Here is an 18,950-nt window from a genome sequence, read left to right as displayed (position 1 = left end):
ATCTCGAGCAAACCGCTACCCTTCTGTCTTTATATAGCACGATGGTCGTATGCTATCAAATTGGAGGAAAAGGCTATAATGAAAAAGTGTTGTTGTGTTTGTGGACCTCAGTTGAGCAGTAGTGCTGTTACCTCTGTGAGATGAGGGTTGGGGTTAAAGCCACACTGGTTGCACACGTTGAGGCGGCACTGTGTGCAGGTGTTGACGTTCAGTTTGTCATCCCCGGTGCCCATCAGGTCAGTGGTTTTGCAGACAGGACACAGTTTACTGCTGGGCATGGGTGCGATTTGAGGCACGGAATAAGGAGAGGAGGGGACGCTGCCTCGGTCCGGGGACACCGAAGGAGACCTCCCAGTCTTGCTGCTACCCACATCCACCTGCAGATTCCTCCTGGATACATGACCCTGGCCCTGCTCTCCGTGAGGTGGGGCTGACTGTGGGTTGACATGGGAGGCCAACCTGTCCCCTGTCCCATGACTGCTCTGGACGACTGGTTTCGCTCCCAGGTCTGATGGTGGGGCTCTGACAGAAAGGTAGAGAAGATAGAGAGGTGGATGTTACAGTTTAACTCATTTACAGATCAGCTAATTGACTCTTGTGACATTGTTACACTGTGGGCAGGACTTGTAAGACAGCTTCCTACTGGCCAAACTATCACTCTGATCAAGACTGGTGTCCCACCTGGTTGCTAATAAAACTTTTACATTTACTATTATGCATTTTCATACAAAACATGGATAAAAGATTGAATAGTTTTCTTTCCAATTGTAATCCCATTCTGTTTAATTGCACACAAAAAAGATGCGCAACTAATTCCACAGCAGCTGTCCCTTCATTGAAAACGCACACTCTTTGACATCATCACGTATTTTATCCATTAAAGCTTTCACATTGACGAATCAGACCATTTAATTAAAACTGAGTACACTCAAGTGTGGAAATAACATGATAAACTCATCTATTTCATCAAAATTGGCTGGGTTTTATGAGTGAGATGCACGCAATATTTCCAGGGGTTTATTTGCATTTGAACAGTCAACAGTCACCAGGAAATATACTGTAACTGCAGCAACCTTTGAGAAGTGGTGGGAAATACTGAGGAGGTTGATGACAGATGAGTGGGAGAATAACAACCAATGAGGGAAAAAAAAGATGGGGAGATTAGCAACAAAATGAATAGAAATAAGCAAATATTAGACGTTGATTCATACAGTATTTATTTGTTTTTTCAAAATAATCCTTTAGAACTCCAAATATATTGTGCAGCCTATGCACCTTTATATCATGTACATTTTAAGTGAGCTGGATCTATGTTTTCGTGACACGAGTGATCTAAACTTAATTTGTTTTCTCGAAGAATACAACTTATTTCTGGAATAATTGAGTTTTGAGAGGCTCAACATGCCATTTAAAGATGAAATTGTCATTAATAGTGTGATAGAACTCTCAAAACAATGGCCAACAAAGAGGAAAATGTTGAATATTTTATTTTTCCTCCACATATTTATGTGAGGAACTTGTACTCACTCTTTGAAGGTGTTGGGAAAAACAAAAGTATTATATATAGACTAAGAGCTGAAAGCTTTTGTTTTTTGGGTTTTTTTTTGTTTTTGTTTTTTGCTCATTCTGACCCTCAGGCATTAATGAAATATTCCAATAAGGATGGAGGATTCCCACTGTCATAACAACTTGGAGCTTGTGTTTTCATGCCCGTCATCTTCAAACCCAAGTCTCCGCAGCAGATCTGCATCCACAGTGAGAGAAGGGTGAAAATAAAGGGAGGAATAAAGGAATTAAAATAGAGCACGTTCGTAATTGTGAGTGACAGCTGATGACTCGAGATGCTGTGCAACTCTTAAGTTTGTTCAAACCATCGCTGCACTTTTTACATTTCAAACTGACAGTGTGCTGACCACCACTCCCTCGCTGTTTTAGGCTAAACTGCACTGAGGAATCATCCTCAAGGAACTGACCATTGAAACACTAAAACTTAAATGTCTGTGTCCCATAATAGTTATCACTTCAGTAGCAAAGGTACCAAATTGAGTGATTTATGTAATAAGATTTGGGAATAGGCCGTTGAAAAGATTTCATTAATATTGTCATCATCAAGGCGACGTGGTGGTGCAGTGGTCAGCACTGTCGCCTCCCAGCAAGAAGGTTTGGGGTTCGAGTCCCAGCTCGGGCACAGGATCTTTCTGTGTGTGTTAGTCTGCATGTTCTTCCTGTTCCTGTGTGGGTTCTCTCTGGTACTCCAGCTTCCTCCCACAGTCCAAAGGCATCAAGAGAGGACGAGGCTGATTGATACCCTAAATTGACCGTAGGTGTGAGTGTGAATGGTTGTCTGTCTCTATGTGTTGGCCCTGAGATAGAAAATGGATGGATGTCATCGTCAACAAGATGCTTTGTGCCTATGAAGGTTGTTTTATTATCTAGTGGACGCAGAAGAGTTTGTGAGCTTGTCATAGGAGATCCTCTGTTTATCTTTCTGTTAGAGAAAGAAAGACAGTTGGATTCTTTGCACAGCATCAATAGTGTGAGTCTCTGTGTCACTATTGGCAAAAAGCTTGTGCAGCTCTCTAATTAAGGCTAGAGGACCCCATCAGTTTTGCAAGAGCTCTATATACTCCACTTGTATGTAGACAAGAACACGGTGGACCACAGTGGATTTCTGGACAGAATTGGCTTTGTCGGCTAGGACAGGTGGGACTAGACAAGCCAGAACAAGCCAGTAAACAATCCTCGAGAGAATGGAGCACCTCCAACCGCAGGTTTATTTGTTTTAACACACGCCTTCGCACGGCTGAACAGAAACGATTGTGTTCCTCTTTCTGAAAAGACCATTTTGCTTGTTCAATACAAATATGAGAATGATTCTTTCAATACTAAATCTCTACAGCAGCGTTGGAGCCATAACACATTTTAACTGACAGTACCAATTCTGCAAATCAAAGCCCTGGCTGGTGGAGCCATTACACTACTGAACAATAAAAAGTACTGCACATAAAACAATACTTAAGATGTAAAATCTTTCCATTTTCCCAATAGATGAACCTATTGTGTTAAAAAAAATAAGGAAGCTTCCTCATACTGACATCTGACTTGTCAAAGTCCTCTGGTCCGGGGCAAATGGTTTCTATCTATCAGTATCAGTATCTCTATAACAGAAATTCTATATGTTTCTCATTGATTTATACGGCTGTCCATTGGAAATGAAACAGAGTAAGACAGCCCTCTGAGTGAAATCTATCTGCTGCTTTTCATGTATTAATATTTAAAGGTCAAAGCAGGAAAAATAATGGATTCATACGACTTGCGTGTTTGTTTTCAATGAGCAAGTACATACCGAGCATAAGTCCACCGTTCATCATCTTAGGACTATTGTTTTGTGTTGGAAATGTCACTGAACGCTGACCTTTTTGAAGTGAACAGAAAAATGTCATGATTTCTTTTTTTTCCGTCTTCTTTCTTTTCCCCTTTCTTTTGAGAGAGAAAAGTATTTAAACTTTAAGATTATTCGGAAGGGTAGATTCAATGTAGTCATGATGTGGCACCTTGGCTGTTCTACAGGAGGTTGTCTGCTTTAAAGTGCTTTTCATAAGCTCCTATTACCAAGGGTGGAAATGGAACAAAAAGAACTTAACACACATTGAAGTCATTTCTGCCAAAAAAAAAAAGAAAATGACAAATGCATCTCTTTAAATAGGCGCTTTTTTTTTTCTTTTTTTTTTTGGGTGGATGTTGGCAGTAAAACCCTGCTGTACACCAATAAAAGTCAGAGACAACATTGAAGTAACTATTTTTTTTTCAATCAATCAGCCAAAATCTGTGACTGAGGCTGTGACAGACTCACATGGAGGCTGGTACAATATGCACCAAAATAATGAATACTGGGTCTCCAAAAGAGGCAGAGAGCAGAGTTAGAGGTCGTCCTCTAAAAGAACACAAAAGCACCGAAGAGATGGATGAAGTACAACGCACAGTATACTCCATGTACTGCTGTTTAAATACAGGAGCTGTAGCGAGTGCACCATGAAGATGACCTGAAAATAAAAAGCCTTTTTAAATCCTTTTAGTTCAAACTCTTAGTCACACTGTTCAACAATTTGTGCAAAAGACAAACTAAATCCACTTCTTTGTATTGCTAGATCAAACTCCACGAGTGTTCAGCGAGGTAAAACAAAACGTGATGCCTGCCTACATAAGCAGACGATACCATGACATCCACCCGTCTATCAAGCTTCAACTTACAGCTGCGTGTATCTCAACAAGCTAGTTAGCTAGCTAGCAAATTATGGTACTTTGGCACGTCTTCGCCATCTCAACCCCTCTCTCCTTTTCCAAAAAACAGTTACATGCCCAGAATTGATCAGGAAAGGGGGATCTGTGATGGCACGAGATTATGATCCAGACATTTTCCAGAGGACGCTTCAGCAGCCACATCCAGCTCAGGATGGACTTCGTCTCCTCGCCATGATGGCCGAGCCGTGCCAACGGGGTCTCGCCTATCGTTAATTTATGACGTACACCGGATATGTCCACTTTGTAACGTCCCAATCGAATTCCTTTCAGTGTATTTCTCACCTTTCTATTCTGTTTTATTCATAAATGCATCACAGTGCAGCATTTTTATGCTCTCAAAATGCTGACGTGTGGTGCACCGTATAGGAAAGGTCATGTGAAATGAGCCGTGTCAAAACCACTCTGTGGCTCTTACAGTGATCCAAAACAGATCTCAAACAAAATGACTGTGACAGGTCCGTTACGGTTCAGTACCATTCACATCCGAACCAATACCTGTGCTAGTACCAGCATCTGGGATGTGGTACATTACTTCTCTCTATGATAATAAAAAAATAATGATAATTTTAGTTATTACAAAAAAAAACGAAAAGGCCAAACTTTTCATTATCTTTGGACTCTTCAGTCTGATGACATCAAGCTACCCAAAGATGGCAACTATTCCCTCATAAAACTTCTATTCAAAACTGCCTTTTTCATGTGAAGCACACTGGGTACATAAAAAAAGTGCTACACAACATCCATGGATGAACAGAAGTGATAGAAGTAGTAGTACCATTTTCTGGGTGTACTGCGAATGCTTCGGCCTCCTGTCAGATGTGTTGCCACGGCCGGCTTTGCAATTCCTAGCGAGGGTTTGCGTCAAGTTTTGTAACCACACTTGAGAGAACTTTCAGCTCATTATCACTCTGATGGAGTGCTGGAATACATAACAGGAGTGACGTCACAGTCTCTCTCTCTCTCTCTCTCTCTCTCTCTCTCTCTCTCTCTCTCTCTCTCTAACACAGTCTTCCCTCTGTCAACCAGTTGTTCTCTCTGGTATCCAAAGTTTGCCGTCGATTTATTTATCAGCACTCAGGAGCAGCGATGTAATTCGGTCGGTACGCAGCCTTAAATCTGTCCTGCAGTCGTTGGAATGATTGTTGAGACAGTAATTTCAAACATTTCAAGTATTTTAAGTCGTTGTGGCACAAACCCTCAGAGGGTTACCACCAAAAGTCTACGCGAACACAAACTGAGAAAGAAGCTTTGAAAACGATTACACAGCTTTCACAAGCTTGAACACAGTGAATTGTCTAGATTTAGTATCTGGACAGCACTCATACCACCAATCTTTCATTGGTTCCCTCCTACTGATGTCATACCGTCATAAATAATAAGAAATGCTTTTGCATTATTTCTGTGAGTTGCAGCAACCATTTGCTATGTGTACAGTGCTTTTATTGCTGCAGGTAAATTAATTATGAGGGCATGTGGTTTCAGAACTATCTGTGTTATATGACCGTATCCATTATTTTCATTGATGTAGTAACTGTTGCCCTGTTATAGCTTGTAATGGAATGTTGATTTACACTGCGACTCGATGATTTCAAGGAAACGTCATCGATCCAAGTCGCTCTTGATGTTTTATAAGATCGGTTGTTACAGGATGCTGTTACACAACAGTCAGATGACACTACGCCAACAGCAGCAGCAGCAGCAGCACATGGAGAGCATTGTTAGAAACTTGGGAAATGTCTGAATCGTGCAACACAAGGCAGCATTTTTTATTTATTTATTTATTTATTTTCCTCCAAGTCTGCGTGCTCGCTCGCTGTGGTCATCAGGTCAGGATGACTGTGCACTGAGTCAAAGCTGAAATGATGAGAGAGAGAGAGAGAGAAGAGAACAACCATTGTGGTGCTCTGGAACACAGACGGATATTAGCTTCATGGATTCCCATTATCAGATTCTCCTCTGTCCCTGTGATAAATGAATATATTATCTAAAAAAAATGCCTGAATGCAATTCTGTTTTAAATAAGGTTATATATAGTGTATCATGTCCCCATTTATAATAGGCAAAACAATAGATAAAAACTCATATGAATGATGATGAAAGTCTTCCAGCCGCAATTCTAAGCCGGCTGCCGTCTCATTGGTCCCTACTGAATAAAGGACAGTGATCAGAGGAAACCGTTTGAGTCATATAATATAGTTTGCTCTTCCTCTCCCGAGATATTAAGAGAAATCATGATATAATTTTTTTTTTTTTTTAAAGTCTCAAAGTCAGATGTCTGCTATGAGCTGTAAACATGCCCCTCATGAGTGTTTTATAAGACATGGAGGAAGCTGTGCCCTGTTACACTGGCACACCACAGCCTAGATCTCCCTGTCACGCCTCACAACGCCACCCATGTGACAGAGTAGCCATAAAGGGTTGAAGCATGAAGAGAGGACACGTCTGTCTGCATGGCGGCTAAGACGCAATAGGAAGGAGACTGTAAACAGGTGCGGTAAATAGAAGATGCAGCTGCGCTCGCTGAGGTCAACAACTGTTGAACTGTGTAACAAAGGCAATATCAGATCTTGTTGGAAGGGTAATCCCTCTACTCCCACACACAGACACACACCCACCGCACGTACCGTAATTAAACACTAATAATCTCATTTTAAGAGCTTCTGATGTGTAACTGTACAACCAGATCAGCCAATACTGCTGTGTCTGGCTTCTGTGTCTGGAGTAGAGAGATGCAATAAGACCACTCCTACAGAGGAAGAAGAAAAAAAATATCTGTGCAGAAAAACAATTTCCAGTGACTGCATACTGATTTGGATTAGATCTGATGACTGAGGCAGCTGTGCATATCTCTCAGAGTCATTTGCTGACAATGACGCTGGTTATCTGACGGTGATATTTCTATCAGTCACCATTCATTTACCAGAATTCCTTACTGGTATTCATGTCGAAGCATGTTCAGGAAATGAATCTGTAATGGAACCGCCTGAGTCCTTGAACGTGAGAGGCGGCGTACTTTGCATCATTCATAAATTTGTTGATCATCTGAGAATATGCGGATATTAATATTTCTGAGATGTACTCGGGAGTATTCGTATTAACCTGGCGCTGCCTCAGTGTGATAGAGAAAAATGTCGCTCACTCATTCATGATTCTTACTAATGCCCGAGGACAGACACCGTGGAAACGGGCGTAGAAATTCCAGTAGAACCGTTTGAAAGCCGTATTTAGGTGATATTGATCCTGTAAGCGCTGCGTTCTAACATTGAGTTCGACCCAAATTTACGTTTACAAACGGGGTGGTGCTGCCAAGAAGAGACAATTGGTGTCAAAAGGGGGTGGTGAATTGTGTTGACAAGGATATTGAAATAAATAATTAAACACCCATTGAGGTCTATCTCCACGCAGTTGGTTGATCCTATATCTACGCTACACATCGCACAGATGTACGGAACACGGCCACGCCGCCGCCTACAGCCTCCCTGATTTCTCCCCACACTTACACCGGGAAGCGTCCTAGATATCGCGGCTACCTGTTAATCCCCGGCCCGGGTCCAGCCCCACTTCCTCCGACAGGCGCTCCATTGCTGGGCTTGATGAGCTGTCCAGAGTCCGGTGGTGCTGAAATGGAAGTCGGAGCCCCTGCTGCAGGGACGGCAGGGCCGGGTTGTCCCGCCTGGCCCTCCCCTTCCATGCTCGCCTCGTTCCCCATCGTCTCGGGATAGGTCTCGACGGAGAGAAACGATGTAGTATATGGTTCTACAGCTATGAGAACAAGTCAGAGGAAACTCAGCGCAGCTCCCCTTCCGCCATCATCACCTACAATTCAGCATCCCGCACGGAGCACGCGCGCTGACGGCCAGGGCAAAGGAGCGCGCTGACGCAATGGGTGGGAGCTGGTGAGCCTCGTACGTGCGCGTTCACGGGACTCGGTTATTACAAGTCACCACGCAAATACCTCTGAGGCCTCCACGGCACATGACTGGAGTCCACCGGGGCCTCCCAGATCCGGCCCCCCTCCCTTAGGCCTACTCTAGTCTAAATAACGTGATGTTGCCTGAAACATTATCGTCAATCCATCATTTATAAGAGCATTTTGTATTTTATTTCCCAGGAGTCTATGCAGAAGCTATTGATTAGTGCTTTGGTCAAACCAATGAAAATTAATCTGTTGGCAATTGATTTGACAAATCATTTACATTTTGTAAGCAATAAGGCCAAAGTGGGCCGGTTCCAGCTTCTAAAATGTAAAAGTCAGTTCTTTTCTCAATGTAGTTCTCTTGAACTTCCCAAGTAGAATACTTTGGTGTGTGTGTGACTGCTAACAGGACCACAAAACACATAGCCATTTTGGCTCTTGCCTATTGTGGGCATCTTAAGAATTAACAGTTCATTTCAAATGTTTGATGAAGGAACAGAGATTGTAAGTAATGCACGACGTAATAGAACATAATCCAAATATCTTCTTCAGTCTTAATTTTCAACAACGTTTGGTTGTCTATTCAAATGCCTTCATCAACATTTCTCAGGATCGCTGTCTGAATGATGGTGACATGTTTTATCATCGTTATCAGATGATGAATCCAACAGCAGATCTTTGTCTTTACTCAGGCAAACAGTGGTGACATAACAGTGCAGCATGGATTTATTTAACACACACATCCTCTCTGAAAATGTGTGGCCAAGGGGTCTTTTTTTTAGCTCACACTCCCACATACTGTGTGTAGAGTGCCAGTAGCACAAGATTATCATATTAGTGCTCAAATGTACTGTGGTGAAAACTGCCAGGGTCTGAGTAGAGGTAGAATTACATAGAATACATAGAATTGAAAACATAAAGATATTAATACCAAAACAAACTACTTAACATTTTCCTACCGATGGTGTACTTTAAGGATTCACTCAATATATCTGGTGTAAAATATTTACATAATGCAAGATCGTCTATGTGGACTATTCAGCTTAGTAAATGCTAAATTTACAGTGTTTCATCACAAATGAACACATTTATAATCTTCATTTCAAATTCAGTGTATTTTATATCAGTTTAAGTACATGAAAACTACAGCCATTCTCCAGGAAAACCTCTATTTTGACGTGAATGGTAACCAGGCTGTCTGTGAATGACTGCTCTCCCTAGTGTGCACAAACTGTCACTACACTAAAACCCCTATCACTAATTAATAAACCTGACGGCTCAAAAAGAATTTTACCTTCTTTTTCATTTGTTTTGCTGCACAGTAAAATGGAATCCTACATCAGTCCAATTTAAAAAATACTGTCGTCACATGAAAAAACAAACAAAAACTAAAAAAAAAGCTGTGTAAGAGGAGGCTACTTGTTTTTAACGGATTTTATTGGAGTTTGAAGCACAAAGAACAACTGAGCTCGGCGTCCAGAGGTATCGCCAAGCTAAGTAACAGATACATATGTACAAAACACAAAACTAACTCAATTTTTTACTTCATTTTGAGATCCGTTTGCGATATAAAAATAACTCAAGATTTTTTTTCATTTGCCGGATCTCAAGGGAAATACATACACAGCTAGGAAGGCATTCAGATGACAGGAACACATATTGACTACTTGTTGATCTTAAAACTGTCCATGAGGAATGCTAATTTAAAAATAAGTTGGAAGTTATAAGCTGTATAACAACAAACTGTGATGCTAACTGAAAAGATGAGGATGAGTATTTTTTTTTTTTTGTATCATAATATTAAATACTCATTGGCACAGTGAAAACAGCAGTGAGGGATACAATCAGAAGAAAGACTGACTTTTGTTAACCAAACTGAGATTTCAAAGAATCCATATATCAACATCTCAAACTGTACCGTTTTCAAGACTGTGCAGGAAAATATTTAAATAACGCTAAAACCCTCGCAAGACAGAACAGCATTCAGGTTCATCATTGGAGACATGCCTTTCTTCATATTTACAAAATGTAGATAGTATAGGCACATGAGCCGAACGTTTACAATAACACTAAAAAGGAAGCATTTATATACACAAGTGATAAAAGAACCGAACGCATCCAGTCAGTTTCAAGAAGCAGATGAGGCTAAACTACAACACTAAACTGCCTATATGAGTCTATTTGGGTGCAGCAGCTTCTTTTTTCTCTGTGCTGATAGCTCGATGCTCACAGGCGTACTGTTCTCAGAGAGCTTTTATGATTGTTTGTCATTACTGGCGTTTGGCCTTGTAAGGTCGTGAGCGTTTCCTGCGATCAGGCTTCCTCTGTTTGTGCAAGCGGCCGATACTCACTCCCTGCCGGCGACGCACTGAAATGTTCTGCTCTACGAGGCTGGCCAACATACCTGCAAAGGACATCCGATAAAAGAATAGATTTTTTAGGCTGTCGCTCACAACTAAGAACTAATGACAATTCCCCACTGCCAGGATTCCCGTCTAAGTCTGCGTCTCAGGAGATCTATGGGTTATACCAGGGAGAGTCGCGGTTAACCTTTAGGATGCACCAATACTGACACCTGAGCTTAAGGTTTCAGCCGATAGCGAGCCGATACCCATGTGTAATTAATAAGATGTATGCCTCACTGTGTGGAAAAGACTGGCACTGTCAAGCTTGATTTAAATACTGTTTTCCTAACACTATAAAATAAAATGGAAAAAAAGATACACAAGTATAAATTTACTGAACTGCGACTATTACTATAAAAGAAAGCAGAAAGAATGAAATATTACTGGTCTACATATTCACAAGTCAATGACATTTTCTAGTGCCATGGAATTGAATTTACTTGATCGGCAGGTTTCTACCGATATGTGACCGGCTATTGCACTGATATCAGTATTGATTGGGGCTGCCATTGTCACGTTGCCCAGGCATGGACACTGAACTCAGGCTGAGTGACCATGTGGTGACTTGCAAAACAGCTGATCTGAGTTTGCTCAATCAACTCCAGTACAGCTTGTGCATTGTGATTGAAAAAAAAGACATTACTAACAGAGCTCAGATAATATGATTCACCGACGTACCATATTATTTTATATTAGTACTGCACAAATTTTGCAGAACTGGTTTTCTTTTTTGGAAGATTTTTTGTACACAGCAGCACAAATGTTTATTTTTGTTACTTTTTAATGTCAGTTTAAGTTTGTATGTTTGAGAAATGCATATTTAATCAGACATTTGTTGCATTTTCTTGATAACCGAGTAAGTAGAACATTTGTTTATCATACTGAAGTCGCACAGTGCAAATTTTTAAACAAATAATGCTGTACTACTCCACTTTAACACACAGTACTGTGTGTGCAAATACTTTGGTAGAATTGTTGTTCTGACGAGTGTTGTACAAACGCCTCTCAAGAAGGATGAGCGCAGATTTTATTGTGAGCTGAGGATGACTTGAGACTGTGAACGATTTTAATGCGGACGCAGAAAAAAATGCATTTCAAAGAAATGACTGATGTCAGGAAAAAAGTATAAACTAAAAGTAACAAAGTTTTGATATGGACTGGAGCAACAAGGAAATGAAGCAGGATAACTAGCTCTGAAAGACGAAGGCGAGAAACTCCTGCTTTTTAGAAGAAAACCTACTAATGAGCAGGTTCACAGAGTTTAAGTTAGCGCTCATTTGGGAATTGAAAACCCAGAGTTTATTATATTTAGGTTTACAAAGAAGTTTCATTACGTGCCCGCTTTTACATCCACAGAACAAAAGTGGAGAGGGATTTGAGGGAAAGGAGGCAAATGAAAGAAGACGAGGCTGATAAGGCTGATACGAGGTTGATAATATTTACCTTCCTGGGCCAGCATTGATATAAAGGTGCAGATGAACTCGTCATAATTATGGGTCCTCCTTTGATCATCGATCTGAACATGTGGAAACAAAAGAATTGTATTTAAAGCCAGAGAAGGTGTCATATACAAACAATATCTGACCGGTTGTAGGGAAATAAATCCTACTTTGTATTTCTTTCTCTTTTCTACTTCCTCCTTCAGATACACTTCATAATTGGCAATGTCCGCCTCGACACACTTGAGCAGAGCGAGCAACTCCTGTAACAAACAAGAGCAAGATGTTGTTATTATATTTCAGTCCCCAGTTTCCTCATTGGAACAAGGAAAACATGGTGAGCGCACTGCAGTACAAAAAAAAGCAAAGTATATACACTACAGTTGCATCACTAGGATGTTTCTGGACTTACTTTCGGTGAGTACTTATCCCCGGGGGGCTTGCTGTCTGCAGCAGTTTCCGTGGCGTTGAGCTTTTCCTTGCTTGGTTTCACCTCCGCCCCTTCTTTGCGCTCCTCTTCTTTCACTTCCACAGATGGTCCCTCATCTCCCTCTTTCCCTGCTTTCCCTGCTTCCTTCTCTGCTGTTGCTGCCACGTTTGCTTGTTCTTTGTCTTTTTGCTTCTCAGGGGTGCAAGGCTGCTTGGTGCCGTCAGCAGCAGCAGAGTCTAGTGGATGGACAAAAGAAGAGATCAAACATAAAACACACTACAAATCTGTTACTAAAATACATGTGTTTGCAATACCATTCTCACCAAAAATGATAAATATGCATTAGTTTAAATGTCAGCAGCCAGGGTCAAATAACAGTGTTCTCACCAGATGGTGGGAAAGCATAGATGACTCCATCTTCCTGTAGGTGTAGCAAGGCCGCACTGACAGAGGGACCCAGTTCTCTTACAGCACGGTTATGTCTGGAGTCTAGCCTCAGCATCTCATCTTCTCCAAACAGAACACGGGACAGATGGGACGCTACCGGACTGGATGGACGTGTGGCAGCCTGGGAGCGTGCGGGTGAGCGAAGCGGGGAGTTAAAGGCACTGCCAATCTCAGAGGCTGTGTCAGTGCTTTCGTTGCTGGGAGTGGGTGAAGGCTGTGAGGCAGATGTGATGCAAATGCCCCCGGTACGCCCCTCTGTACGCACAGAGAGGGGCGTATTCAGGGCATCTTTCCTCTGGGCCTCCTTCTTAAGTTTCTCAGCCAGCACACTGAGGGCAATCTGGCTCTCCATTCCTGTCGCAACCCGTCCTGGCCGAGATCGCAGACTGGCCTTTCGTCTGAACCTTCAAAACAAAGAAGACATGACAGAACTTTAGTTTTCATGTCAGGTCACGGTTATGGAGCCCCTGTACAAACCTTACAATACCAACCTGCTTGATGTGCCTGCAGAGCCAGTAACATCCTCATCATCATCTTCGTAGTCATCTTCATCATCAGAATATGGTGGTTGAGGAGGTCCTGATATCCTAGAACGACCAACTCCAGCAGCAAGATCCTCTTCTTCCTGTCAAACAAAGAATCCTCAATAAACCCTCACAGGATCAGTCAGTGAACCAAAGAAAAAAAAAAAAAACACACAACAAGATGAGGAAACTTTGAAACAACAAACACAAGGAGAGAGAACATGCAAGACATTCTATCAGGTTTGAGATGGAGAGAAAATCTACTTACTGGTTGTATTCTCTTAACTTTTCTTTTTGTTTGTTTGCTATTTTTTGTTGTTGTAAATAATTGTAAATATGATCACTCTGGGTTCTAGACTGTTAAAGGTTAAAACACATGACTTGGTTATTCTGTTTGTGAATAGCTGCAACCAAAATCATGCATGGATTAAAAAAACGAAAGTAAATAATAAAGCTCTTAATCTGACAGAACTGGTTGCAGCTAACACAATCAAACGGCTTTAAAAAGAAACCAAACGTCCATCTCACCTGCATTGGAGACTTGGCATAATTATGGTTATCAAGGAAGGCAGGCAGCCGTTGAACAATGGGGTTGGAACTAACAATTTGCTGAGATCCTCCTCCCGTGGGGGCGGCTGGTTTACCCATGACCTTTGAGCTTCCTGCAGGACTGGGGGCATCTTTAGATTGACCTCTGGACTCATCCACTGAATCTAAAATAAGCGTCCGTACATTTCAGTGCATAAGCTGATACATTTTTTTTTTTTTTTAAAAGACTGAGCGAATAAGCACCTGAGGACACTTGATCAGGCCCTTGGGATGTAACTGGATCCACATCTGCCTCTTTCTTGATTGCAGTGACGCCATCATCAGGTGAGGATGAGTCCTGCTGCTTCTTGTCATGGACGAGCTCAGGCTGGGTGAGCCGGATCATCTGCATGACAATCGATTCAATGACTAAAGTACATATACATATGATTTTAGTTACTATTTTTTGCATCAGTATTAACACACACCAACAAAACTCTCTGCCTGGGCATAATTCAAAAGTAAAAGTTAAAATGATGTGAGTTTACAGCTACTCGCTCATGTCAATCTACCGTCTAACCACACAGCTTCCTTGTGTCACTTGAAGAAAGCACATTCTACAGTGCCTGACCTTCTGCAGACCCTCCAATACAGTCTGTCGATTCCTCTTCAAAATTTCCAGTTTGGATTCGTACTTCATCCTGCGGTCAGGTACCACTGCCATCAGGTTGAAGCGGATGTCATGGTAGGGCTCACTGAAACAGAGCGGTCACAAGCTTGAGTGTGATGCCTCCTGACTGGCTACAGACAGGCTACTAAGGGCGTGTGTCCACTGGCTCACTTCAGCTGGGGTTGGGTCTGGTCGGTACGGCACCGATGACATGGAGGCAGCGTTATGCCTGATGTTCAGTCAGTGGTTTTTACTTAAACTAAAAGTAAGGGTTTGACAGACAGGTAAGGCTTCAAGCGGCGAAACAGAACACCAAAGAAAAGTATAAAAGACTTTACCAAGTGATCGACCAGTATTCTACCGAGGCCAAGATGATACTAAGTAGACAATATAAGTGGGTAAGTTATCCAATCAGCACCCCACTATGTGTTTATGTCACATTTTGTTCCCTGCTCCGCTCGCTTGGAACCCCAGCGGAGCAGGGAACAGAATGTAACGGTTAGTACTGTGTTGAGGCCAGTGGAAACGGGGCCAAACCGACCTGACCCGAGCTGAATTGAGCCAGTGGAAACGTGCCCTAACTGGTTCAGGACTCACCCGGCAGTAGCAAGTCCAATCCTCTCCATGATGACCCGCCGGGCTTTATCAGTCCACTCCTCCTCTTCTCCCCAAGGCCCTGAATATCATGATGTCAGAGTTTACAACAAACACAATTGCATAACTACAAAGGCCTTTTTCTAGCTTGAAAGCCTTAAAAGAATATCTTAACTAAAATGTCTTTACAACGAAATAACATTTGCTTGATTATTTTTGGAAAGACGCCACATTGTTTACGACCCTTTGGAGTAAATGCTTGGTTCATTTATGGTTCTGGCTTGGAATCCAAGACAACCAATCAGGCCACATTTGAAGATTTCAGGTTGTGCATTGGCTTGTGGTGTTCAGTGGTAAATATATCTTGAATATTATTTTAAGAAACACACCAACTTTTTGTAAAAAATGTGCTCAGCACCGCTTAGTTAACTTAGCACAGTGAGTGCTGGTGGATGGGCTGTGTAGCATACCTTTGTCTTGCCTGTTTGGTTTCCCAAACCTGCAGTTCCTCCTCTGTGTAGTCTGGTTCCAATTCATCAAGTTCGGGGTTTTGTTTTTTCCAAACGTACTCATTCTCATCCTCTCTTACAAAGTCGATATGATTTGTGATGGAAGTTGCTTTTCTTGGCATCTAACAGAGCTATGTTAACCGGCCCATCCACTACCATTCATTGTGCTAAGCTAATTAGCATTCAGTTAGTCGTTGTGTGTCTCAGCTCCCTAACGCATGTACAGAAGAGAGAAAAATTGATATTTTTGTCTAGCTCCAGGCAAAATGGTGAACAACTGTATTTTCCAAAAAGTCTGTGTGGTCCTTTAAAACTGCATGTGATGTGTCCATGACAACCTACATGCTAAAACCAGAGTGAAAAGGTAAAAAAAAGAAGAATAGGACTCTCTTCTACATCAGCATGTAGTCTCACCATGGTCAATGGGGTAAGCCTTGAGTCCATCCAGCTCAAAGAGGCGGTCTTTGATGGGCACATAGCTCACAAAGTGGAAGGCTTCCATGGTCCTCACTGCACTGATCCCATTCTGTTTCTCTGGCAGGTGCCTCGGCTCCGGTCTCCATAGAAACACAGAAAGAGAGCTTGAGAAACTGATGAATACACATAGGCTGACATCTCCTAGGAGTATGGCAGAGTAGTCGCACAAAGCGAGACACCTTGAAATGTAAAAAGGAAGCACAGACTGTGACTTACCTGGCATGGCTGTTATGTGCTCTGGCAAGCTCTGGGGCATTTCCTATTGCGTAACCTTTACTCTAAAAAAAATAGGACAGATAGTATAAACAATTTCAGGCCAAAAGTGCTTTTCATTCTTCCTCCCATCCTCAATCCTCTGACCGGTGACCTGGAGAATGATTGATCCGATCCCTTAAGGGTGCCTTTGAGATGAGGAGACAGGAGGTTCCCAGAGGAGCAAAAACACAGGCATAGCCTACATATATATCCTTGATGCACCGGTAAGTTCTTACCAGACAGTCTGAACTGAAGAAAAAACATCAGGCGTAGCATTTCGAATTTCCTTCTGTGATTTTACAACAGATTTATGATAGATGTTGCAGTAGCAGTCCTTGAGCCATAAGTGTAAGTGTACTTGTTACTGTTTTGTTCCTTCACATTTGAAAGTTGAGATAAGGGACATCAGGAGCCATTATACATGCAAGTGCACATTTGCACAGCTCAGAATCTTTGACAAACTATTTGATGCAGTGTTATTTAATAAATAAAATTCCAATTCTTCCGTTCCTTGACTTCGTTCTCTTTCTTTCCCCTCTCTCTCTCTCTCTCTCTCTCTCACACACATTCAAAGTGAGGCGAATCGTTCGGCAAATAAGAACACACACCAAGTACTAAATTGAAAAAAATTTAGATTCTCAGTCTTATTATATTTGTCAATGGCAGTTTTCACTGCTGACAATTATTAATCAATAGAAACATGTTAGAGCCAAACAAATTACATTAACGCAACCAAATACGCAAGACCACAAATGTGAGAAACATCTTACCTCAGGACTAAAGCCTTTAGTGAAAGCTTTCATGCGACTAAGGGTGGTGCCGAGTTCAACACCACTGCAGTTCAGAAGCACACTCAGCAATGCATGGGTAGCGCAGGAATTTGGTATCAGCTGGAGAGAAGAAATACAGCATAAAACACCCCACAATTCAAGTGAAATTTTCCACAACATACAAAATCTAACATGATTTCAAAAATGAATGAACTATTCTCAGAAACAGGCTTAAAAAATTGCAAACGTTATGACTGGATTGGAATTCACCTGATGAGCAAAGAACATATCATTGACAATTTCCTCATCAATGACAGAGGTTTCATCCACCAAAGTATTAACTTTCCTCCTGGAGCGACGCTCCTCAATCCACTTGAACAAGAAGATGAAGCCATAGACAGGACTGAAAAACAGGATGACCCATACGTTGTTGCTCAATTCACAAAAAAAGTACAAGATCCAGAAGTGCCATAAAAAATGGACGACCACATACGTTCTCCTCACAAGAACAAGAGATAAACTGGTGGTAGCATTTCTCAACATTCTTCATTTATGAGCAACTGTTGCACAACAGATAGATTTATCTGCACCAGGTTGGTTCCTGGTTACATACCTTTGACACTTGCTTTGAAGGTCATATATTTCTTCTACTTGGACACCTTTGACACCTACAGAACATCAAAACAATAACTTCCTTGGTTTTAACAACACTGAGTTTACCTTATACTAGAGTCATGAAAGAGTCAAATGGTGCGACTTGATGTAGTGCTGCAGTGTAATGGAAGGTTAGACTACTCACCAAAGTCTTCCACCAGCAGAGTGAACAATCCTGAAATTGTAAAACAATGTATTTGGGTATTAGAAGCTTAAATGTGGGCTGAAAAAAAAAATCATTGGTAAGTTTTTGTTTTTTTCAGCAGAAAAATACTGTGGCTCCTCCACAGGGGTGGAAGTGTATTTTTGTGTGTGATGATGATGGATTTCTTAAATCAATTATGTAAGACATTATATTTGTTCAAATTTAGTGTTGAGTCTAACTATGAGCAAGGGTGCATTTTTTTTAAATTCATTTGATCACAGCTATCGAATTATATTCACATCACATATCAAATGTATGTGGACCCCCAGACGAAAAACGATAGCCATTATTACACTGCAGTAGCTAACGTGAACATACAAGAACAGAAACGTTCAACTTGATTATGTTTAACGTTTCTTCTTTCTAATAACAGCGTTTATTGTTAAGTTAAGTTAATGAAACTGCTTAACAAGATAAACTGTCTGTCTGTCTTGAAGTAGAAAAGTAAGTTATTTCTGGTTACAGCGAAATGTCTCACCTGGGTCACTCTCGAGCTCCAGCCAGCCTTTGTTCATGTTTGCATTTGTGCACAGCCGACTAATATCTAGGATGTTTTAAGGTCCATATCTAAAAGAGGGGAATTTACCTCTAAGGCCAAAACCGAATCCATTAACGACACAACAGAGAGGCGCTCAATATAAAACAGAACCCGTCTCTACATAAACACAATAGACAAAATTTGGCCGCCTACAATTACGTCATCAAAAACCGACGGGCGGTCGGAAAAAACAGTCCCACCTGCAACTACTGCCCGCAATTACGGATTTTGGATGTATAAACTTCAAAAGTATGAAATAGTGGACAGATAATCATGAATAGCCAAAA

General features: G+C 41.5%; 2 protein-coding genes across 5 annotated transcripts in view; both read right to left on the bottom strand.

Annotated features, from left to right (window-relative positions):
• bsnb (bassoon (presynaptic cytomatrix protein) b) overlaps positions 1–8,123 on the bottom strand; it is a 66,191-nt gene extending 58,068 nt beyond the window's left edge. For all 4 annotated transcript variants that reach the window (XM_086199518.1, XM_086199519.1, XM_086199520.1 and 1 more), the window contains exons 1-2: positions 7,833–8,123; positions 132–522 (exon numbers count right to left, since the gene is read on the bottom strand). In XM_086199518.1, coding sequence (XP_086055644.1) covers positions 132–522; positions 7,833–8,011 — 570 coding nt within the window. In that variant the 5' untranslated portion in view covers positions 8,012–8,123. The remainder of the gene's footprint in view (positions 1–131; positions 523–7,832) is intronic.
• Positions 8,124–9,651: 1,528 nt separating this feature from the next.
• Positions 9,652–18,855, bottom strand: bap1 (BRCA1 associated deubiquitinase 1). Its single transcript, XM_086199514.1, has 17 exons — positions 18,604–18,855; positions 18,066–18,095; positions 17,880–17,934; positions 17,537–17,669; positions 17,267–17,386; positions 16,458–16,519; positions 16,179–16,321; positions 15,259–15,337; positions 14,623–14,746; positions 14,256–14,397; positions 13,992–14,176; positions 13,431–13,564; positions 12,880–13,343; positions 12,475–12,728; positions 12,233–12,325; positions 12,067–12,139; positions 9,652–10,622 (listed from the first exon to the last, which is right to left on the bottom strand). Exons 1-17 carry the CDS (start codon positions 18,638–18,640, stop codon positions 10,489–10,491), a joined length of 2,262 nt encoding a protein of 753 aa, XP_086055640.1. The 5' UTR covers positions 18,641–18,855; the 3' UTR covers positions 9,652–10,488.
• Positions 18,856–18,950: the final 95 nt, after the last annotated feature.

Source organism: Aulostomus chinensis, chromosome 3 (genome assembly GCF_037954235.1).
Source record: "Aulostomus chinensis isolate RoL2024-O1b breed Wild chromosome 3, RoL_Achi_v1.0, whole genome shotgun sequence".
Taxonomy (NCBI): Eukaryota; Metazoa; Chordata; class Actinopteri; order Syngnathiformes; family Aulostomidae; genus Aulostomus; species Aulostomus chinensis.
The sequence above is the reverse complement of the archived record's forward strand: the minus strand, read 5'-3'. Positions and strand labels throughout refer to the sequence as shown.